Raw genomic sequence first — 24,925 nt, 5'->3', positions numbered from 1 at the left:
ATCCTTCTTCCCGGAGGTGTTGTGAGCACATCTGAGTTTCTGTTTCCTCACAGTGGAACCTGCCCCTTAATTACCGAGCCATTGCCCAGTGGCTCCAATCTCTTTATTTTGGGCTGCAAGGTGCAGTAAACCTGGACAACCAGTCATGTCCCACAGGACAGATGTTCATAGCAACACAGCAGCTCTCGTGAATCAGGTTTGCAGGATTGGTGCTTGGCGTACAGCTATTTTAACTCTCAAACAACTTAAAATTTTTTTTTGGACACTCCCGAAGCTTCTTACATCCTGTGACCTTGCACTAAAGCCCACATGAAATGCCTCACAATCTTCCTAAATACTGTCTTTACTCTTACGGCTCCTGTATGAACCACTGCTATGCAGTTAATGCTCTGCAGTTGTTTCTACCCTAAGACCTTTTAGCCAAGGGTTTACAACTTGGCCTCTGAGGTCTCCGCCTGAAAATTCTTTATTTTTGTACTCTCTGCAAGAGTCTGTTTTTAAATTGATATAAACATTTCAATATCTTCAGAGTGCAGCAAAATGGTCAGCTTCTCTTTCCAGCTGGAAAGCAAGCATGTTTCTTTGAGTCAAAGTATTGCATGTTGTTGGCTAGCCTAGTGGCTGGTCTCATTCTGGCTTGGTTGTGCAGATCCAGGCGTCTGCGGGAACTTACTACACATACAGAAAAAAAAAAAAGAAAAAAAAAAAAACACCTTTAACTGACTGTGCAGTACTTGCTTTTTCAATGCATCTGTTTGACTGTAGTTGGCTTTGCTTCCCCCTCGTCCTCAGATACGTGTAGCACACAGGTACCACCATACTCAGCAAGAGACACAGAAAACCTGTTTTTCTTTAGCATGTGGAGAAATTCTTCAGTAGCATAGTCCACAGGCCAAAATTCATATGCCATGCTAAAAATGGTACCAAGGGAACAGGCCTCTGAAAGATCAAGTAAGGACTCCAGCTAATGTGTGCTCTGCCTTGACAAGCCATTCGCTTATTCTGCAGGGCCTCAGATCTGGATTTCCTTATCAGAATCGCTTCTCTGGGTTCTTAGTGCAGCAGTTCACGGCTCTGTGCATGGATTCAGTATGGGAAGGAACCTTGTTAATTGTCTGTGTGCATTTCCATTATTCTTCCGTCTCCAGCCTTGGTACTATTCCCTGCCTGAATCCACGTGGTGACATTTTTCTTTCTTGGTAGTGGTGTTCTCTTTGCTTTCATTCAGAGCTCACTTAGCTTCCATGGTTCTCTTTTCTCCTCGACATTTTCATACAGATCTGTGTTTTTTATCAGGGCTTCTGTTACTCTGCAAGAAATAGTCAGGAGAGAGTTCCAAAAACAGGAGCTGCTTTCTTCATTTAATTGCTCTTAGAGTCACATTTGTTGATTTCCATAACTATCCAGCACAAGAACTGATCTTATTCTTCAGAGAGCAACTGCACGTTTTATCTATGAGCACTGCAATAAACTCTTGGGCTGAGAAGGGAAATTTTTAGGAAAAGAAAACAGCAGTGGGCTTATTTCTGCTGTGTTTGAAATCAGTAGTAATAGAACCGGTCTGGGTTTTTATAACACGAGAGAAAATTTTCATTAGAAAATTACACTGTGACAAAATTTTGTGTCCAAAGTGACTGGGGTAAATGCAGTCTTCCAGGAAAGGTTCTCCAGCCAGGATGGTTTTTCTGCTCGCAGCCCAGCGACACCATGCCCCTGTCATTGAGATGCATGCGTAGGATGCTGGAGACACCATGTTCCTTGGCGGAATCAAGCCTTTGAATCTGTGTCTCCAACTACCGGGGGCTGCCCTAAATATATGGCTATTTTTAGATGAGTCTTTTTCTGTTGCTGCTTTTCATAATAAAAATAAAAAAATAATAATAAAAAAAACCTTTGAAGGATTTTTGTTTTATCCCTATGCACAACAGGAATTAAAATAAATAAATAGATCTTAAATATTTAGACATGAAAAAGAAGAATTTCCTGCCCAGCTTTTGCTAAGCGGCGTAGGTGGCTTTAATGCAAACCGGGTCTGCTGCTGGGTGCCCAGCAATGTTTTCTCTTCCTGAAAGTCAGTGAAGAACCTTTAAAAGCAGGGTCCCACAAGGCAAATGCATGGCTTCCAGAGGCACTGTGCAATCGTCTCCCTGGTGCTGTGGTTCCTTCAGATGATGATGTGAGCTGCTGCGAGCCAACCAACCTGGCTGCAGAGGGAGTTGCTCTGCTGCAGCAGCAGGGAGGATACAGCCAGTACCAGGGCAGCGAGCCGAGGTAGCCTTGAAGTGCGTGAGCCCCCCACAGAGCCCCTCGAGGTCAAACCAAGAACCAGGATCTGGCCCTAAAGAAGCAGGCTCAGCTCAGGGCATCCCAGCTGGAGGATCACCCACCTGCCGCCCTGCTCCGGGTTTGTGGGAGGCTGCGCTCAGACACCGGCGGCTGCCTTTCCTCCGAACCTTCACAGGGCAAGCGAGCGAATCTGGAAACCGGCAGGGGACAGAGGAAGGGACTTTTGTCAACAGGCAGCCATGCTATGTAGACTTGATAAATATGTGCAGTGCTAATTCGAAGCAGATTCCTGCTTTGCCACAAGCAGAATTCCTCCAAGCCCTGCCATCAAAAACATTATGTCACAGCTGCAGAGAAGCCTAACAAACAGGGGAGCAGCTGGGGTCATGTCAGGGTAGCTGTGGTGGAGGCTGCAAGGAAGCGATTGAAGCCCTGCTCCACGGCCTGATGGACTTTGTCATTACGAAGGATTTCACAAAATATTTGCAGACAATTCCCTGGGTCTGATTGGTACTTTCCAGCTTAATGCAAACCAGCGAGGAAACCAGCTTGCAGACCTAGTTAGGCCAAACTACACAGGGAGGTTGCAGGCAGGAGATAACGTAACGTCGCCTGGGGATGCAGAAACCTAACTGAATCGGGGACTGGTTTTTAAGCAGATCGTTAGGTTCTCTCTCCCCTTTGTGAGCAAACAGCTTTTATCTCATCTCCCAAAATAGCAACCTCCCACCCTTCAAAACAAACCAAAAAAAAAAAGTAAAACCTCTTGAGACAGGCACACAAAGCCGACAGAAGCAGAACACAGAGCTGATCGAAAACAGATTCCAGCGTCAAGTCCAAAGTTGGTTTCAGCCCATTTCTTCTTAATGGGTTATGTTAAGAAACAGAGAAAACAGAGGCATTACCTGCCAAGCAGATTTCACTGTCATTTGGAATTTGCACTTTTCTGACACATACGATCTTTGTGATTTGATCAAATTCATTGCTCTTTAGTGTGGTTCATCAATTGGCCTGATCTTGGGAGGCTCTGGCTCATTTACTTCTGGATTTATAGCCCCAGAAAAACTAATAAAATAGTGCTAACTGGATGTGTGCCTTCGTTCTCTTTCACTGTGACCATCCACCTTCCCCATTCTGATTGCGTCCCTCTCGTGACCTTCCCTTGGCCTCCTCCTTCTGCAGGTCAGTGATTCATCAGCAGGAGGACACAGATGTTCTGTACAAAGAAGTGTTTCCATGCAAGCTGATATTTTTCTTAGAAAAGAGGGCTGGGTGATGGAGAGGAGGAATTTAGCACTCTGCAAAAGGCCTGAGAATACACATTACCCGGTTTCCACTGGTGTGTTGCACGATGCCGCTTACACGACCCACCGACACCCCCAGGGAGCAGGGCTGACTGCTGGATTCGTACCAGCAAGGCTCCAAGCAGGAAACCTCAGGGCACGTGGCCCGGGACAAGCGGCAGCCTTTCTGAACAACTAACCCACGAGCACTTGGTGGGCAGCGGGCAGTCAGCTTGCTTGATGGCTTGATTGGGATTTAGCCATGAAGTACGGTCAGAGGCTGTTTTGCAAGCCACCCTCTTAGCACTCAGCAGACCCTCATCCAAATTCCTCTCTCAGCTCTTGTGTTTCTTAGAAACAGCTGCAGTCCTCTTCTGAGTTTTGGTTTATGGACAGTTGAGTCCAAAGCCCAGCACGCCCACTCTGCCTTTGAGTCCCAGCAGCGCTGAAGCAGTACCAAAGCAGTTTGGAAAGAAGAGACCGGCCCTGGCAGGCCATCTGAGCGGGACAGTGTGGCCCCAATACAGCCCTAGATGTGGCAGCTGAAGCACTGGGAGATTGCTTCATGTAGGTCACTAGCAAATGTTTTCTGAAGGACATCTCCTAGCGCTTTATCTCATCTAATTTTAAATAGTCCTAAAGATAGGGATGGTTGCTTCCTTTGGGAAATGAATTAGACAGGCTGATAGCACAACGTTGGGAAGATTTTCTTTCCTCTCCCTAGACTCTTAGCAGTTGCAACTGTAAAAGTAGATAAATAGCTGCCCTTGGTATTGGACCTCCCGTGATCCCAACCCTTCCTGTTAAGCACTCCGATTTACAAGTTTTATCATTGTAGCACCGAAAGGTCCCGTTACAGTGTGCTGTGCAAGCAAGTAGTATCAAATCTACTGAGAGGGCTCTTGGTCTTCAGGTTTAGACAACCTGTCAAATAATCAGATTAGAAAAATGACAGATTATCGTTTAAACCATACCAAAGTTTTGCTTGAGATATGGAAAACTGGCAGAACATTCATACAATGTTGAGACAAAAATTGCCTAAGAATCATCCCTGACACCTGAGATGTCAGAGTCAAGACACAAAGCTGAGATCTAGACACGTATATTTAGTATCTTAACTGTTCTCTTCCATATATTTGGGCTGTTGATCCTTGACTGAACATCAAAGAACACAGAGAAAATGATACTCTAAAATCATAACTCGCAACCAGCGAGTAAACCCATGCTTTCCTAAAAACAAACATCTCTGCAGCAATGAATTCTTTTCATCTTCATTGGAGACGAGCCACCAGCTTAGCTGTAGGGATAAGTTTCCTTTTTTTTTTGGCTTGTGTGCCACTGAACAGATTTCCTCATTGAACTTCACGTCCATTGAAGGCCCAGGCTACCAAGTTTTGGAATGTGTCTGTCTCATCTAGGCAGTTTTCACCAAGCCAAACCAAATGAAAGGCTCTGTTACTCTCCCTCTCAAGCCTCATCTGGCTTTACTGACTCAAATCACTGCAAACAAATAATTTCCATGTACAAAGGAAAGATGGGATCCAGAACGGATCCACATGGCATATCCTGATAAACCCCATCAGTTGGGCTAACAGCATCTTTTTTCAGATCTTGTGAAGGTCACTGTATGCTGTCCAGGGCTTAAGGATATGTTACAACTAGTTTGAGGGTTTCCCAACGGTCTCTTGAGAAAGTGGCTGATGAAAAAAGAAGAGACTTGGGAGTCACCAATTTAGTCTGCGGATGGTAGAGGAGGAACAGGAGTGAGCATCCTCCTCACTTGATACACACAGGCAGAGGCTGAAGGCAGAGTCCTTACAATTCAAAGAAACACACTTTTTGCTAAACTAGACTTTGAGAGATGGCGTAATTTCTCTCTCCTGTTCCTCTCTGATCATTCTGATGTCTCTCTAGGTATCCATCTTACACTTTTCCAAACTCTTTTACTTAGGATGAGTTATCATGAAATTTTATTGTCAAAGGTGTATGCTGACTTAGAGTACAATATTTTAATTGACCCGGTAGTTTGAAAGACTGTTGCACATTAATATTACCTTATATTATATGCAAAATTTCTCTCTTAATACATGTTCTGGCTATGAACTTAAATAGCCAGATTAGGTGAATTTCAAATTATCATCCCTCAGCAGCTCTGTAAATACACATATATATGGCAGGTGAGGTTGTATGTTGGGTTAATGCTGGCCAGTGCATTAAATCGTGCAGTATGGCCAAGTGAAACTTTATTTACCAGCATATTTAACTTGAAGGACTTTTATTTTAATCTCTGTTTGCTTTTAATTTATGAGTGTTATTTTCCAAGCTGTATGGTACCAGAGGTCTCCCTCTGAAACAAGTTTGATAGCTCTAAATTATTGCTGAAAGTTGTTTCATGATTATATTCTAAAGGTGATGGGACTAGACTAGATTTATAACTCCAGCAGTATGCTTTGGGTGCCTGTACGACCAGATACCAGAACAGATCTTTGACATGTGTGAAAACAGCATTATTTTATTGACTTCTCATAAAAATTTCATTTCACCACTGCTGGTCTCTGATGTTAGCAACTTTTATGGGGACCTAAGGGAAATCCCTCTTAGGATTTTATGTTGCCAGCTTAAAGTCTGACCTCTACTGGCAGTCAGGATGAATTAGCTGGTGTGTGCGTGGGTTGCTGTATGCCTTCTGAACACCGAATTAAGGGCAACTGCTTGGGCCTTCAGAAAAATAAATCCCACTGCATGCTCCCTGTCTCCTGCCTTGCAAGCAGAGGACCTGCAAGCAGCTTTACTGCTGCCTTGGTGTACCACGTACCCCCTGCAGCAAGTGCTGCCATCATATGGAAACCACTATTCACATTTTCAGTCTGCCAAGAGGCATGCAGTAACGTTGTGATCAATAAATAAAAATATATCTATATTACTATATCATATCCATGCAGAAAATAAAAATACTGCCTTATTTTTTTTTTTAATCTGATGGTTACTGGTACTGCAATAGAAAAAGGTTAGAAAGATAAAAAATTGTACGGACAAGAAGACATATCAGAAAACTTTTCTACCAGTGCTCTAAGTTTTAAAAAAAAAGATCCATTCTCTTTAATGAAATAACCAGGCTAAAGAGCTTTATTTACTCTTATCCCAAATACAGGCAGCCCCATTACTCCAGATAAAAAGTCCAATATAAATGTTAAAACTGGGTAGAAGCAAGAGAGAAATCAGTGCTTGCATCAACAGATTTACTACTTGTTTTTCACGAGAGGTCCTGGCCCAAATCAAGATAGATTTCCATAGTGACTGTTTCTTTCTGTGCACATGAGCAGGTTGGGGAATAGTTCTTGGAACAGAGTCAGCACAACAATTGCTTTCATTATTTGCAGCTGTACAAAACAAATAACTTTAAAAGAAATATAGAGAGGTGCCAAATTCAATCCCATTGATGTGTGAGTGAACACAGTGTTTAGTGCTGCTCTATGTGATACACATGAAGTCTGTGAATTACTGCTGTTGACTTTCAGCCTTACATGTCACCCTTGATAAATGAGCTAATCTGCTGATAGCTACTCAAAATAATAAAGTAATTGAATTAAAAATGTTTAAAAACGTTCCTTCCATAGCATCCGAAACTTTCTAAGTTTCACCGCGTACACGGCATACAAATTACCCTCTACAGAGCAATCAGATTAGATTAAAGGGAACTGAGTGTAGGGATTTGACAAGCAGGATTCATAACTTGGTCAGTGTCTGTAGCTACTAAGATGTGTTGGGCTGATAAAAGTGATAAAAGTGATCTGTCCACCAGTACACAAATATGCTCCCAGGAGTTCACCTGTGCTAAAAGATGTGAGGTGACCCAGGAAAGCCTGGTGGGGCCCAGCGGAGACAGGCCGAGCCCACCTTCCCACCTTCCCATTTCCCACTCGGCGCTCTGGAGAAAGAAGCAAAACCTTGGCCAGGTTCACTTCCAGATGAACGCTGCGTTATATCTGAAGACCAGGGAGCAGCAAGTCCTTTACCATATGGGCGAAGGGCAGGCAGGACAGGGGCTGTGGTGGGCTGTGGTGGGAGCGCAGTGTGAACCCAAGGCTGAAGCCGGCGGCGGGGAGGCCTGGTGGGCTCCTGCAGGGGCTGCTGCCATGTGGGTTCCTCCTCAAGGCCGGCCCGTGCCTGTGCTGCTCTCCCTCAGAGGCCTGTCGGCAGAACGGGCCCTCTCCTCGGGATGGCCAAGTCAAGGAAGAATGAAAGCTATGTCCGGAGCTTCTATGAAGTAATCCTGTCTGGGAATCATTGGAAACACTTGCATCTGCAACCCTAAGCTGTTCTCAGGAGACCACATTGGGGGAGAGGCAAAGATAGTTTCATACCTCACATATTTCGATTTTTTTTTCCCCTGAAGTCTTTCACACATAGCATGGTCTCTTTTGTGTGTGTGTGTGTCTCTCTCCCACCGGGTCTGCATATTTGCTAATCGTGGAGATGTGCCAGGTCTTCTCTTTCCCAGAGGAATTGCCATAATTTAGATCTAGAAATAACAACATTCCCAGCCTTTTCTCCATCAACATGAGATTGCTGCATTTCCTAAATACTTTAAATTGTGCTTGAGTGCATGGCAGATGATTGCAGATGTTGCCACCTCTTTTCCCAGATCTCATGTTTATTTTATGGCTGTAGATCTAAGTTCTGGACTTGTCACGCAGCCACAAAGAACGGACGTGTCTCCCCCCTACATAACTCAACATAAGCACAGGGCGGTGATATCTCTGTCATTCTGTAGGACTCCACACTCTGCAGTGTCAGAGGGAAAACAATGGCTCTGATTAATGAGCTGCTGCCACCAAAGACCAAACAATTTTGACCTAGAGCTGCTTTCTGTGGCCTCTTTCCATAAATCTGCAACTGATACGGCGATCCCTATCATGGAAAGATGAGAAAGCTCATGGCACTGCACGTTCAGGGAGTTGCCTTTGAGCAGGTGTAGTCAAACTCCAAAGGTTACGTTTTGATTACCAAAAATCAGAGTAAAGTTCCTGTTAATTAACAGTGTTTTTTTAACTGTCAGCACACAAAGCAATCGGGTGGCCTTGCTGAAGCGTTTCTGCTGATTACAGGAGGAAGTCAGAGTGACCCTGTGCCACTTCATCAGGAAATGCTGATGCATCTATGGGTGAGGAAAAGTCTTGTAGGAACAAATCCCAAGAGTAGGGCCAATGCCTTATCTTATCTTCAAACACTCGCTCTACTTAGCAGTTGTTTTCCCTGTGCTGTAGATGTCTCCTCCACTTGAGAGCAATGATTGAATTTTTTGTTGTTGTCACTGAGAACGTTTACATCCGAACTCCTGCCTCTGGTGGAGCTGCACACAACTTGTATCTGTAGCAGGCAGAGGAGAAGAATGGGTGGGAACGGCTCGCCTTTCTCACGAATCAGCTAAACAAATACCAGGTCTTCTGCCTTGGAAAATCAACAAAACCATGAGGCCTGCTGTGCCAGCAGATACTCTTGGGTTAACACTAGCATTCAGATATTCTGAAAGAATCTTAGCCATTTCTCCCGATGAGTTACTGATTACTAATTTAATTTTGTATGAACTTCTTCAGCTGCTGTAGGAATGGAAGCTCTGACTGGCCTACAGATGGCTGGCTACATGCCCACACAGAGCATCTCTGTGGCAGGAATCCCTGGGGGGATTCCTGTGTTCTTCCAGGTAGAAGCCAACAGGATGATATGCTTCTTGCAAAACAAAACAGAAAATCTTCAAAAGTTCCCAAGAGACCTGGGGGCAAGTGGGCTCTTTGCCTTTCTTGCCTAGATGATGTATTGGGCAGTTTTGAGGGTGGTGGTTTGTTCCCATTACAGGCTGGTGGGGAGTAGCTTGGCTGCCAGCTTGCAGCACATGGAGCAGAATCACCAAATCACCGAATCACAGAATCCTTTAGGTTGGAAGAGACCTCCAAGATCACCTAGTCCAACCTCTGACCTAACACCTAGCACTTGCTGAAGTGGCATTTCCAGCTCGTGTGAGAGCAGGGCTGGGACAAGCCCTAGGCCCCTACTCCTCTCTGGGAAAGACAGCTCGGCAGGGAGTGTGTGAGCATCCTACAGGGCTGTGGCCCGTGACAGCACCTGAGGAGGAGGGCACGGCCTCATACATCAAGCGCTGTGCTCATGTGTAGGAAAAGATGAAGAGTTTAAATCTTCACAAACAACTTCAATTATTAGCTTCAATATACATATGGAGAATTGAGGCTTAGGAGAGCAAACAACCTGATAAAGCTAACTCCCTGAGCAAACCATGAAATGGGAGCAACGTGATCAAGCCACGTTAGATCTGGAGGGTAAGCTACCTTCACACAGCCCTTTCTGACCCACACATTCCACATCTGCAGCCCATCGTGGGGGCCTTTACCCTCCCTACTGGCTCGGTACCCATCAGGTGGCTTGAGAGAGCACCCACTAGCCAGCAGAAAAGAAGAAAATGAAGAAGTTTGCTCCTGATTTAAAGCCAAGATCTTCAAGACAAGAGCATCCCTTCTTTGCTGGGAAAGTCAAAGCCAGCAGTAATGCTTAATTTAGAAAATATTGCGTTTATAATAGAGAGCATAAGATATTTTATTAATGCATGAGTCTGGCAGAATCAAAAATTATATGTCCTTCTCCCACCCAAAGTCACAACAAAAAGGAGGGAGAGGTGGGTCTTTTTACTTACTTGCTAATGTCTTTTTAAGCCTCTAAAGTAATAGAAAATTACTCAATTATAACAAGTGAAAGCTGATTCCAGGAGCTGAAGACCTAATAAACACACCAAATATTGCAAGGTTTGTGATGCCATAATGCTAGCAGTACTGTCTTCTCTTTTCATAGTGGGTGACCTTCAAACAAATCCTAAAATGATTACAGGCCGTTGGTTTAAACACACACAGCTTTTCACTGAATCCTTGAACTTTCTAATTCTAGTGGAAATAGGATTTCCTTGGGGATATAGTCATGAAAATACCCTTTAAAACTGGTACCTGTTCATTTTCCAGATGCACTCAAGCTGTGTCCTTGTGATGAGGTTCCCTGGCCTCTCAGAGGACAGCACATTGTCTCTCCTCCGTGTCATTTAGTGCTGCAGACACAAAGCAGTCTGGAGAGACTGAGCTATCATCTGTTTTTCCCTGGCAGGTAGAACAGGTAGCAACTCTTCATCAGCACAATCCATATTAATGGCAACCATCTCATTAACAGTGATCAGGGCCATACACGCTGTTCATAGAGCCCCCAGTGACCCCCCTGAGCACTTTCAGAGCACAGATTATGTTCCTGATCTGGGCTCTAACTTTCAGAAACGCTACAAGCATGGCTTACAAAAGTATTCCCAATCTATTGTCAGCAGTGGACAAAGTTTTTAAATAACATGTCTATGCCTCTCCCCTTTCCCTACTAAGTCAGCTCTAAAACTCTGACTTCCAGCCCTTCCTAATGGGACCTGATGTGTCCTAGGGCCCAGATCTGTGCACAAGAGTGACTTTACACACATGAATAGTCCCTGGAGTTCAATCATGTGCAAAAAGCTATTTGTGTGCCCAAATCCTTGTGGAATCAGGGCCTTGGTCGAACCTGCTTCATTTAGCTGTCAGCACAGCGGTCTGTGCTTTGCCTAGATGTTATTTTTTTGTCATCTGACGCAGAGGTTAGGTGCTCTTTGGTACTGTTCTTTCAGTTTTCCCCTCCTCTGTGTGCTGCAGTGCCCAAAAGGGATAAGAGGATCTCTTAATCAGGTATGATATTGACATTGGCTGTCACTATGTACGATACCTAGATACACTCGATCTCACAAGCATTTGTGAGCACTCTTTTTGGCATAGCTACTGGGTAGTGACAGTGCCTAAAGGATGCTTGAAGGAAGACTGTTACAATGAGAAACAGAGATTAAAAATAGTTGTTATCTGTGCTTACCAATGGTCCTAGCACGAACAAGGTATTTGCTTAGTGTGGGAGGGATGTCCCTCGGCCAAGTGAGATGGAGTTAGGAATCATCTAACAGAGGTGAGGGAGGTCACACGTTACCCTCCGCCTGAGGATCCTCCCAGGTTTCATGTTGGCTATGCTGCAAAATCAGATTATCCGAGGAAAAGCAGTTTTCAATATACTTTTCTTCCCTGGACAATGTATCAGTCAGCCTTTCACATTTCACTGCCAAGGACCCGTGTAGATGTGCTGTGTTTGGGGTTTTCTGCTCTGTCAGGAGCAGAATGTTAAACTGGCAGAGAGAATAAGCTCTTGGGAGCAGAAATGGTGCAGAGAGGCCCTGGTTGGAGGGTCCATCCTGGCTCAGGGCTCTTTCTAAAGCCTCTCTTTAGCTCAGCCCTGCGAGACTCTTGACCAGCTGTGGTCAACTTGCTTTGGCTACAAGTCCTTGAGGGCAAGAACTAATCTCACATGTCATGTCACATTCCAGGAGGAACCTGCCTTTCTCCTTTGGTTTACAGAGGGGATGTTGGGCATTGCAGTACATGACGGTCTCTCTCCTAGCTCTACAGCATGATAGCCCTAGCATCTTATCCCAAACCATGCCAGAAGACCTGAGGAAGGATGCTGCACCAGCTTCATCACCCCAGCCAGGCAGCAGTGCTAGCTTCACAAAGAGGGTGGCAGGGACAGCCACAGAACTGGGGCTGTTCCCTGGGCTTTTAGACATCGCTCTGCAGAACAGCGCCTGCCAAGGTTCTCGCTCCTCGGCAGAGCTTTGCTGTGGTAAGGACATGCTTGGTGTGAGCACTTGGTTTTGATTTTATGACCCTTGTAGCCCTACTGTAGGACCAAAATTATTTACCAAAGAAGAGGAGAATGTTATTTTAGGCCTAGACATGACAATTTAAGCAGTGCAAGCAGAAGATGCTAGCTTCAGCAGGACTCAGTCCAGCAGTATTTGTCTCCCACTCCACCCTAAGCAGGTTGGAGGCCCTGGTTGTATTGTATAACATACCACAGAATGCCGCCTCCGAGAGATTTCTTCAAGTCCTGACTGTTTTCTTATGAAACTGAACTCAACGATCCTTGTGGGTACCTTCCAACTCAGGATATTCTCCGATTCTATGATTCTAAGTACAGAGCTAGCTGTATTTATTTTTTTTTGAGAAATGCTAGACATACTGATTGAAGCCGTAAAATTAAAATGAACTACATTAAAATAGTGTACATTTGTGTAGCATACAAAGAAGGAAGAGCACTATAACTAAGCTACATGGTGCATTCAAACAATGCTTACCTATGGGCTGCCAACATTGTGTTCACTTTGCCCTTTCCAGACCTAGATCGCACCTGCCTGTGTTTTACAACACAATCAAGAGCTTACCAGCAAGTAAGAGACCTGCACGCAATGTCCAATGAATAAATATGAAAGTGGAGCAGCTCCCTTTCTTCTCATCCAGTGTGCCCTGGGGCCATCCCCAGCTTTGCCTCCAGAAAACCAAAATCCAGCTGTAAAGGGACCAGGGGAGGCTGAAAGTTTTGCGAGGCCTCATCATGCCATCTCCCCCACTACCTTCTTGGTTTTGCCCTGCAACTTTTTTCCTTTGAGTCCACTCAGCTTTGGCTCAGGCATGCCAGAAAGGGCGCACGCTGTGTTTAGAAAAACTCTCTGTCACCTGGCAGCAGGGATGAAATGTGTGTGGCAGAGGAATTTCTCCTCCTGTCCTCCATGGGGTAGAAACGTGCCAAAATTACTCTTTGTTTATTCTTTTCTTCAGCTCCTGGAGCCAAAATAAACTTTGGGAAAAAAGTAGCTCAGATGTATAAACAGAATAATTGAAAAATACTTTTCTTTCTCTTAGCAAAACCAGTCTCACATATTATAAAAGCCCGAGCACTTACTCCCTGGTCACAAGAGCAGCTCGGGTCTCTGCCCGCTGCCTGGCACAGCACTCCGCACCCTTCCCACAGTATCACACTTGCTTGTGAGGGACAAAAGTCAGGCCTGTTCAAAAGGCCAGCTCGAGACTTCAGCTAAGCCCCTGTAAGCCCTAAGAACAATTGACGGCGCAAGAGGAACCAAAGAAAGGATTATTCAAAACCCCAGGATTTTCTAAGTCAAAGCAGACCTGGCTGAAGTCACAGCGCAAACAGCCCAGAGCGGATCGCGGTAGTAGCTGCGTGCTGGAAAAGCTACACAGGGCCCAAACCCCCTCAGCTAGCTAATTAAATGACACTCGGCAAACATTTTCAAAGCTACATTGACCATTTTTTTGTTTTCTTTTTGCAAAGATCAACACTTAGCTTTAGGAGAGTGAAATTCCTCAGCATCATGGAACAGCACATGCCAAAGCTCAGACCATGCCGTGTAACATGCTCTGGGTGACCCGGCTTGGCAAGGGGGTTGGACCAGATGATCTCCAGAGGTCCCTTCCAACCATTCTGGGATCCTCTGAGTCTGTGACTCTGTGAGTCTGAGGGCCATTTTGCATCCACAGCATTACATGCAACAGCAATTTTTAGGTAGGGCCGTGCTATACAATGTCACACTGGAGGCAGTTCACGTTGGCCAGGCTCCCACTTGTTCTCCAATTTATTCCTTATTCTGTAAAGGACATTAGAGATAGAGCTCCAGAGCCATCCATCATGCGGAACAGGGTGTCAGGAGGTCTCTGACGATGGAGCCGTGGTCAGGACTGGTGCAGCGTCAGCTGAAGGTCTGTAGGGAGGCTCAGTGTGCCCAACAAGGGGGTTGAGGAACACGCTGTCTGGGCAGGATGCTCCCTGGGAAGGACTCTGGTGCCATGAGATGAGCTGGCCTCCACTGAGTTTCTGCTGGGAATTTGAATGGCTCACGGAGGAAGCCAGGCTCTCCAACGTGGGAGTGATTCACTCTCCACGCTGAGAGAATATGCCAGGCTCAGAGCATTTTACTTGAATCCAGCACAAAGGAGATGAGAGGAGATGGGAGGTGGGAGGCAAGAAAATCACTGTTTCATCCAGTTGAAAAGTTAAACCCTAATGTTTCTCTTTTTGTTAGATACGTTATCTTCACTATTCTGCTGAGAATAATGCCTCTGTTATAAGCCCAGCTAAAGATTTCTGGCTTATCAAGTTCAAGGCAAAGGAGAAGATAGAGATTTGGAGAGCAGGAGGGGAAAGAAAACATACGGCTTTAATGTCAGAGCTTTAGAAATTGAGATACTTATCTAAGCCTGTTTTCTCCTTTCCTTGATTATGTTACTTTGAATTTGGACAAGGAAAGCAGCCCAGCCAGCCTCACTTCTGTTTCTTCTCAGTTTCACTTTCTGAAAGTGATACTGCCATAGATGAACGCTCCGATAGCAGGATGGTTTCACCTTCGGCTTTCTGCAGGCAGCTGCCAGGAGCACTCGGGGCGCAGTGCTGTGACGGGGGCTGCGCAGCAGCGGCGGCACCCACCTGCCAACGCTCCTCGCTCTGTCCACGAATGTCAGCTGCCCCTGCAAGTGGCCATCTGCGAGGGGTCAGGAGCATCCCAGCACCTCTCAGCGCCCGGGTTCGTGGGGCTGTCATGGTGCAATAGCTGTGCTCACAAGCTGCTTGGTGTGTGAGCCACAATGACTGCTCATCAATGCAGCAGGGGGCGAGGTGAAACTCGTCCTGATCTCACAGAGCCTTGGGAAGTGTGGCTGCTTGGGAGACGTTTCCTGAGCCAGGAGATGATGATGACGGGGACGATGATGAGAGAGGCCTTTGTCACTGTTGTCACTAAAGACCACTATCATGAGAGACCTGACAAACCTCGTTACGCTAGCACTAGGGATGGTGTCTCAGACACCACTGCAAACTTGCCTGGCAGCACTACTTTTTTTTTTTTTTTTACATTTGCCTCAAAGAAAGCAGCTTGCTATTTAGTTCCAGTGCAGTATTTGTGCATGTTTCTTTGGAAAACAGGAGGCTTTTGATGTGTTTTTAACATAGCAGCTGTTTCATGGCTGTGAATCAGAAAGAGCTGCTCCCAGAATTATAGCTATCTCTCCTCCCATTGATTACAAGGTAATATATGAGCTCATGCACAACGTTGTTTCCCGAAGACCCAATTCCTGCCAGTTTTATATGTGTGTAAAAACCTTTTGAAATTAATCTGTTGTTCTAAAACTGTAATAATCCAGTAACACAGCCAGCTCTAAATAAAAGGAAGAAGACTATTAGCAGAAATACAGGTTCCCCATGTTAGAAAAGAAAGAGATGAATAAGGGAAAGAAAAACTGAGGGGATCTCAGTAGGTACAGTGTGCTCAACTGAATTGCAGCAATATAAATTAAACCCTGTGTGGGCCCCCAATTTAGGAACTATTTACAAAACAAAAAGCTTTCCTCAGCTGCATTGTGCCCGTTCCAGCCATACTGAATAGCCTGCCTAACGATGGTTTCTTCTTTATTTGTGTCAGGTCTTGCTGAGGACGAATTTTTTGAGAAACCGACGCTAAGCATTGCAAAAGACCACATTGTCATCTTACCAGGAGAAGCCCTAAAAATAAAATGCAGGTAAGGATTGCTCCAGCAGTGCTGGATTCCTTTTGTTGTACCGATTCCCTTGGCACAGCACAGCTTCTGGGTAGGGGAGAGCAAAGGTTGCTGCACAGCCGTGATCTGGCAACTGGAGCAGTTTTCCCTCACAGGTGCTTCTGAGTGGAGGAGAATTTGCTGGGTTGTAAGGGAGCAGGGAGGATGGTCTATGGTCACCATGCAGCCCGACCTCGTTCTTTACATTGTAAGGGGGCCCAAGAGAAGCCCTGAGTCAGTGCACAAGTAAGCTTATGGAAGGGGTTGTACCTTTAGGACATGGCTGTGAGATCCTCATCTGAAAATAGGTTCCCATTCAGCTCTTCAGCAGCTAAAGTCACTCCTTTGCCCCCTGTCCATAAGTGAATGACAATCGAGATCATCACACTATGTCATTAGCTCTTTATATGTATGTTTATATGTATAAAGTTTCATATATGCATACATATATATGACAAAAAAAATGTATGTATAAGCTTAAACTTCCTAACCTCAAATACTGCTAACCCAAGAGATGACAATTAAATAAGCAGCATTTACTATGTGTACATGCAAAGACCTGATCTGCTTGAACTTACATCTTTAAATCAAAGGTAACCAGGACTTGTAAAACCCAGAGCATTAATCATAAATTGTGGCAGCTCTTCGATTCTTGACACAATGTGTAAAAACCAGCCATGCAAGAAACAAGCAAAGTTTTGGTAATGCTGTGTGTTTGCAGGGCGGTGGACCTCTACAAAAGGGGAATATAGGGTTTTGGTCACAACCGAGCGGTAAATGCGAAGAGTCAGAGCACCTTCTGCTGTGTCCAAACACACACAGGCTCGCTCGGTCACACAAAAGGCCTCAGACTGGGCTGCACACAGGTGTCACTTGTTCTGAGTGTGATTTAAATGCCAAGCTGCTGTGAGAGGCTGTTTCTCAGTTTCTTCAGAGAGCATTGTAGGAGAGAAGGCTTAAGGTAATCTAAACTATCACAGTTTCTCCCTCACACACAGGCTTTTTTTTACACCTTCTTGCAAAGTCCCCTTGACTGTAGCCAGTACGTGGTTGGTTTCTTGCAACCCCAGTTCCTGGAGACAGTAAGAGCAATGGGAAGGTGAATCTAAGCTGTAAGTTATGCTGACACATATATCCCTTCTGATTTTTTCCTAGTCTATCTAATTCAATGTTACAGTGAAAGGTAAATTGACTCATGCTGTGTAAATTTGTGATGTCTTCTGGAGTGTAAGGTAATTTTTTTCAAAGTACCTCCAGCTAGCCGCGTGGCTTATGAGGTCAAAACAACCTTACAATGGTATTTTTAGCTTGCCAAGCAGCAAGAATGATGGCAATAAAGTTTAAACAGTCCTTTAAAATCTCGATGTGCTTCGTAAAACATGATATGTGGACATGAGTTCAGTGTGGTGCTCCAGGCCAATTAAACCACTACTTTTCAGCAGTTCTCCATCCACAGCCTTTTTAATCTCTAGCAACGTCCTATTTTCTCGTATCACCAGATGAATGAAAAGATGAAAAAATTATTAGCACTTCAACAGTGCTGGCTGTGTTCCGAAATTGCTTTATGGATGCGAAGCAATAAACGCCCCCAGCAGGGCTGACAGGAAGCAGTACCTGCGATGCTAGCATGGGAGCAGAGGCCCAGAGCACTTAAGTTGCTTGCCTCACACAAGAGCCGGGACTTGAAGCTGGAAGTGTGATTTCTGCACTTTGAGTGGGAGATCCCCTGAACCAGATCCTGATGTCTGCCATCCGCTGACACACCAACATCCGCACACTCACAGCTGGTCTCCAGCCTGGTCCAGAAGGGAGCTCCGAGGTCCCTCCAGGGAGCAGCAGGGCTCAGCACGAGATGGCAGGCCGAGCAGGCAGCTGCTGGAGACTGAACTCGCCGTGTTAATGTTCCATCCCCCTCAGCCTCCACTCATTGGAGGTTTATGTCCAGGATTTCCTCATTTTTGGCAGCCTGGCCAGAACTGCAACTACTGCTGTGACTCCCCTTCGCCAGATGTGTGAAAATACCGATGCAGTGGCCAAAGTCTTCATCTTCCACCTGGGTAAAACGGGCAGGTAGAGAAAGTGGGCGCGTGTGAGGATGCACAGAACTGTGAAACCCTGATCTGCTCTGCAGAACCACTGCTGCAGGTTTCCAGCTGTGGCAGAAACCAGACTGGGTGACGGGAGAAGGGCAGGGACCTGAGCACTTGATGGGATTTGAATGTGAAGTGGCATTGTTCACATTCAGGGCCAGGAGTCCCGTTTCTTGACAGAAGGGGTCATTACGTCAGTAATGACGTTAGTAAGGTAGGAAAAGAGCACTGGCAGGGACCTCCCTGCCATAAAGTAATCCAGTGCTCTGAAGGCCAGGAAGCTGATGTGATGGATGAGGTGGGGTTGTCCAAGTCCACCGTGCATCCAGCGAGGGGGAGGCTGCTCACCAGGGAGGATGTTCACACTTCTCCCAGTGTTCTTGTTCTCCTACGTGCTGGGAATAACCTCAAGAGCTTAGCCCCGTGTCCACATCATCTTCAGGAAGGCGACAGAAGGACGGGCAGAAACGGGGGCCAAGAGGATGTTTGTTTAAGTGTCACTGAATTTGCTGGCAAACGCCTTCCCTTACTGCACTGATTGCACTGCTGCAAAGCCACTGGCACAGAAAGGGTAGTCGGAGTTCCTAGCTAACTGGAAATTTCACACAGCACGCTTGCTAGATACACCAAGTACTAGCATCTCTACGCCGAGTAGACGTGTCTAGACCGGATTTCTCCCTGGCGACACTCAACTGGGGAAATCCAGAGCTCCTTACTCCTTCCTCAGCTCAGCCAAAGCCATTGGGTCACTGGGAATTCACTGAGGGAGGGAGAAGGGATGAGCGAGCCCCCGGTCCTTCAGAACAGCGTGGCCTCTCTGCGAGCACGGCAGGAAGGACCTGCCTCCCTCTAACAGTAACACAAGCTCCATCTTCCCCAGAGGAATCCACAGCCCATTACTCCCGTCCCCACCGGTTTCCACACTGACCAGCACCAACTACTACAAAAAGACCGTACGCTTCAAAGCACAAGCAGGCACAGCCTGTACTAGCACTTCCTCAGGGACCTCAGAGCACATCCCGAGCAGTACACATCCCATCCAGGAGCTCCTGCCACCATGGTGTGCCCTGATGTTTTTGGCACAGCACGACCAGCACAGCCACTGCCCATTGCTGAGCTAACTTAGGTCTGCTGAAAGCTCTCTCTGAGTCCAGCAACAGGTTATAAAATGGCTTTGCTTTTTGTCAGTGAGCTACGTAAAATTGCATTTGACATGAGCTGTGTTCATAAATAAGACACGGGATGGGTCAGGTGGGTGAAATGGTGTATCTATCTGTCCTGCTGGTTTTATGTTCTGGCTGCCGTGACGAGGTGAATGGAAAAAAATGTGTCTTGAGCAGATATTCTAAGATCTGTAATCTGATTAGTTCCAGATCCTTCACAAAATCAAGATTGAGTCACTGCTGATTAAACAAGAAAGGTGATGAGAAGTTACATAAATGTTCTCTCTACATGCAGCCTTAGAGTTAAAAGAAAGTATAAGTTAATTTAGCTGTTAAAATATGCAAAGTCCTCAGCTTGGAAGAAATATATAATTTTATCTGGTGCTTTCAAATGTTTGAAGTGCCTAAAACATAACATTATAAAAACAAACTCGTGTTCAAGATGTCTGTTAAAATAAAAATTAAGCTTTCCTCCAGGAGTTAGCTTCCCGCAGCTCCTAGAGACCAGTTCTGGAATTTCCCTTGTTCTGTTGATGAGTGTGCTGTGATGCCCCTTACTTTCTTATGGCCAGTAATGCAAGCACCCCACAACCTTAATCATTCATGTCCAAATGACAAGCTTAGGAACATTAGGAATATCAACAACACTTGGCGAGAAGGAAGCCCAAATTTTGTCTGAAATCGTGACCCTGTCTTTAATTTTGGTGCGTTGTGTTGACAGGGGAGCACCTTCGGTGAGCTGGCTTTTGAGGGAGGACCAGAGGGAAGACCCCAGGGTGCACCTCAGCAGCTGCCGAAATAACACGCGGCAGAGCTGCAGCATGCTCGTCATCAGGAAAGTCACAGCCAACGACACCGGTTACTTCACTTGCATCCATGACAACTCCCCATCCAACGAGGATCTCATGGCCAAGATTTACGTCTTTGTCGAAGGTAAGAACTTCACTTTCTTTTGGTTTTATGCCTTCTTGGTGACATAAACTGTGTTCAGCTGAGCTGTTCAATCTGTGCTAGGTACAACAAGCAACCCAGTTCAGATGCTTTCCCAAATCCCACCTCCCTGCTGACCCAGCAAGCACCAGCTCTGACATTTTGTAGAGGATGGATTTTCAGGCCAGCTGAATTCACAGGGACACGGATGTGACAACCAGAAATTAGCTATCTTGTTCAATTCCAGGACTTGAAAACTAGATTGTCCTGCCTATGTTTGTGTTCCAAATAACTGATACACTGATTTCTTTAAACATCTTTTACGTTCTTTCACTTTTAATATTAAATTCTTTTATCCTAGGGGGTTTTGCTATCAGAGTGCTTTTCCTAAGATTCACCCTCAATAACCAAGTCCTCTCTCTTCCCCTTCCTCCCCAGGCATGAAACTCCCTGACAAGGGATTTTGTAATTCCTGTCTCTCCTACACGTTTGTGTCCAGCTTTGTCCTTCACATCTATGAGAAGTACTTACCAAAGCTGGATGACTGCATTGTACATATTTTACTGGCTTTTGTAAAAAATGGCCCACTGCTCATTTCTGTTCTCTTTGAGCTGCCTCTCCCCTGTATGTCAGAATCATTGAGTTCAGATCCAATAATAAATGGAAACAGAAACTTCAGAGGAGAGTTGTCTGCTATAATTAAGTGACTAACACACCGAACAACCATGTCAGTAATATGAATTCTTCTTAAATGAACATTCCCAGAAAATGCTGATATTTTTTTCCAAACTTTTTGACAAATGCATTGTCAAACTATTGAATCATCTTGGATCTTCCAGGCTGAGATTGTGAGTAATTAGACAAAGGAGCTAACCTTTTGGGGCTGGGACAGGGGATGGCATGAGCTCCATTGGTGCTGAATAGGGTTACTATTCAGTTCCCCACACTCATACAAATGAGCGAATTTAGTTTTTCCAGTAGCTGCTAAAATGGGGTTCTTTGAGTCTTGGTAACAAGACAAATGCTAGAGATGCAATGAGTTTGTCTGATGTGGTTTGAACAGTTCAGTAAGCTGCCTACCTACAGAACACACTTGTGTATGGGCTGGGCAGCTCCGACAGTCTCACAGTGTTGCTCACTATGGTGAAACCAGCATGAAGCGTGACTCCCATCACCAGGGGACTGTGGTCTGCCCACACAGCTCAATTCAACTTCTGAACTACTAGGTGAACACACCTGGCTGATGCACGTGGATAAGATTTTCCTGTCTCTGTATGTCTGTTGAAAATAGTCCCTTTCTGCCCTCATCCTGCTTTCCCAGTAAGTCTTTCTCTTATCGGAAAGTAGCTTTTTGGTGTTACTTGTGAGTTCCTGCACTCACTTTTTTTCTGCCTTTCTATTTCCTTTTTCTTATTTTTCCTTGTTACTCTAAGCCCTGGTTTCTTTATCCACCCTAGTTCTTGTGCTGAGCTGTTTCCTTTTCTCATTACACACTGCTCAGATGCTCCGCATCTAATATTGTTAACCCAGCCCAATGCCTACACTTCAGGAAACAGTGCATTGAAAACTCAATTCTCTATCCTGATTCAGTGCCCTGGCCAGCTACCCAGGACTTCATTACTCTACGGCGGGAGCACGTGCAGGAAATGTTATGGATCTTTTGGGACTGCCTGAGCATTTTCCTTAAGAAAATATCTCAAGTTATGAAATGCTTGCTGGCGATGTACTTGGAGCAGTGCTAATCTAAAAAAAAATCACAGGATGTCCTCTTGCTAGCTTGAGCCTGCTGTGCCAAGGTTCTCCCTAAACACAGCACTGCGTGGCTGTTTGCTCTAAATCACCCTCAAAGATTCTCCTTTCTCAGATGCGATTTCACTGTGTAATATGCCCTCCCTGCTCTATAAACTCTTAACCAGAGTTTTAAAAGTCCCGTGCTTTAAAAGCTTTGAAGAAAAAGCATACAGAAATTGAGCCACTTGTGCTACGCGTGGGTGAAGCCGTGAGGAAGGCACACCAGCGGGGAACCCTCTGCTCCGTGTCCTGCCGAGCCAGCTGCTCATCCACCACAGAGCAGAGCCCGACCGCAGCAGCTCGGGCTGTAAGCCTGCAAGTGCCTGCTGGGACCTGGCCTGCCAGGCCGAGGAAGCTGCTTGGCCCCAGCGAAATGAAGCTATTTATACCTCAGCATGGATGCTGTCTGCAGGGCGTGCTCTTCTTCCCCTGTAATTCCTGTGTGTGTTTGCTGAATGCCAGGAGGCTGTTCTGGGGACACGGAAACTGTTCGCCAGTGTCAGGGATCTATGAGTTGTGGAGTTAAGGAAGGCACTCAGACCGTACCTATGATTTTCTTAAATATTTAAACATGCCTTTGTAAGGGATTTGGTCTCACAGTGTCTGGGCATCACTAAGAAAGCCATCGGCTGTCTCTAGTGAAGAAACTCACAGTTCCCAGTGAGTGCCAGACAAAGAAGAAGTCCAAAAGACATCTCTCTGGATGTTTTGTGGAGAGAGTGTGTGCTCAGCAGGGTGTTTATAGGACCGAGCCAGGTGGAGTGAGAAAATATTGAGCCAGACCCTGAAGGCTGGAGATTCCTCAGAGGTTACGAGCCATTATTGCCAAAAAAGGAAGGGGAATGGTATTTTTTCCCTTCATTCCTGGCCTGCTGCTTGACACCGAAATGAGAACATGACTGTATCGGAAGCCCTGCTTATTGGCTATTATTTCCTGTGCTTGCTTCTGTTTTTACAGCCTCCCTGGTGGAGCTTCTAAGCTCTGTCAGAATCTGGCACTCAGCAGCTCTCCCCCGGCGCAATTGAGCCATGACCCCTGCACATCAGTCAGATCATACGGGACCCAAAGGCAGCAGGGTCAGCCTCCACGCCTCAGCTGTGCACCGACAGTCTGCAGGGAGGGAGAGCTCAGGATCTTAATCCTGAACAATTGTTCCTGAAGCCTTTTCTGCTTCCCGCTGCAGCTGCAAGTCCCAGGGACTGTAATTAAAAGGCAGACAACCCCCTCCTCCTGTCGCCCATTTCCTTGTTGGAAATACAACGTAGCTTAGGGCTGGACCAGAAATAGTTGGGAGTTTCTTAATGTGGTCGTTTAACTTCGTTGCAACTCTGAGGGAAAACCTCTGCAGCGAAAGGCAGCGTCTGGTCGATCTCGGTGCTGCAGCGCTGACCCAAGAGCAGCCCAGCAGCTCTCCTGTGGCCACAGTCAGAGAACGGGGGGGACAGAGACAGCCATACCCCCTTCTCCAGACTCAGAAAGGCTTGTGTGGACAGTGTTTCACTGCAAATGCTGCCGCATTTGCTCCTGTCTCCTGCAATTACCCTTCCCAACCTCATGGATGGTCCCTGTGGGGGACGCACTCATTCATCGCAACCTTTGGGATTTCGGAGCCCAGGGAAGGGGCAGGCTGTCTATTTCGTGTTCTGATATAGAGACCCCTCTCTGCTAGGTTTTCTATAGCACATATAAAATTAAACACGGCTTAGAGAAGGAGGAAAACAGAAACAAGAAGATTTTCTCCACCTTCCCCAAGTGTTGTTCCAGACCGCAGCCTAGACAGCAGTCAGGACTTGCAGCTCTCAGCTCTGTGAAATACTGTTACTGTCAGCAAAGCAACTGTCTCCAAGTAAGATAGCCCTCAGTGTGTCAGCTGGAAGAGCTCCCTGTGCCAGCTGAAATGCTGCCTCAGCTTTTGCTGTGATTTCCCCTCGCAGACCTTAGCTGCACGAAGCAGTATTGGATTTGCTACACCTTTCTGTGCCACTCAGTCAATGCATCAGGAGCATGAGCTCAGCTCTGCTTTGCTTCCTTCCATCAGCAACTTGCCCAGCATTATTACTGTGGTAATTGAAGCTTGTCACATCTTGCAAAATACTGCCTAGAAAAGTTCATCCAAGTTTCCGAGCTGGGCTTTGCTTCCTGTCCTCACACACCGGTGGTGCTGCTTTGCTAGGACAGTCGGGGAGAGCAAGACAAGGGGAGAGCAAGTCAGCAGCAGAAATCCTGTATTATTTTTATGCAAAGCAGGGCTGTTATTCTGTTTCTTTAAATAAGTAGGGCTATGATAGGGCTGGTTCTCAACTACTTCAAAACCAAAACGAGTCTCACCACAGAGCAATATACATGAGCCCAGTACATCAGTGCTGGCGGCCACACAAGAATAACTAATAGAATAACTAATTCCTGCTTGTGCCTAGTGTTGTTCACTCTTTGAACATGTAGATGGTGAACATTTTAACTGCATCTTCCTACCCATGGTAGTTCAGCTGCTGGTGTTTCACCATCTCAGTGTTACTGTGAATTAGGCACATGGCAAGGTTGAGGGACTCATTTGCTTCCATACATTTGGTTATAAGCACTGATGTTCCCAGGAACATGGTGTAACTAGGAGATATCCCCATGCAGAAATTGTGTTCGGGCTCCTTTTAAAGTTCATATGGACACCACGAAGCACCGACACTCCAGGCCTGAGCTGTACTGCTGCACTGTTAGGCTCCAAAGCACAAGAACTGGAAATGAAATTTCAAGCAAGGCAGACTTTTATGTGGGATCTCAAGTCCTGTTAAGGCTCCTTGTGAAACTCGAGGGCTGTTTAAGCCATCCATGTGAGCACAGCCCACAGAAGAAGGAAAATCTTCCACTGCTTGCTGTCTCTGCTTAA

At 45.9% G+C, this 24,925-nt stretch overlaps 2 protein-coding genes across 8 annotated transcripts in view; one reads left to right on the top strand and one right to left on the bottom strand.

Annotated features, from left to right (window-relative positions):
* LOC310880783 (uncharacterized protein) overlaps positions 1-24,925 on the bottom strand; it is a 302,960-nt gene that overhangs the window by 87,541 nt on the left and 190,494 nt on the right. The window lies entirely within an intron of this gene.
* The window catches only part of LOC310880776 (vascular endothelial growth factor receptor kdr-like), a 137,059-nt gene that overhangs the window by 20,085 nt on the left and 92,049 nt on the right, over positions 1-24,925 (top strand). For all 3 annotated transcript variants that reach the window (XM_083797100.1, XM_083797098.1, XM_083797099.1), the window contains exons 2-3: positions 15,955-16,051; positions 20,044-20,255. In XM_083797100.1, coding sequence (XP_083653226.1) covers positions 15,955-16,051; positions 20,044-20,255 — 309 coding nt within the window. The remainder of the gene's footprint in view (positions 1-15,954; positions 16,052-20,043; positions 20,256-24,925) is intronic.

Source organism: Anser anser (assembly GCF_964211835.1).
Source record: "Anser anser genome assembly, chromosome: 13".
NCBI classification, from domain to species: Eukaryota; Metazoa; Chordata; class Aves; order Anseriformes; family Anatidae; genus Anser; species Anser anser.
Note: the sequence above shows the minus strand (reverse complement) of the source record. Positions and strands in the feature narration are given on the sequence as shown.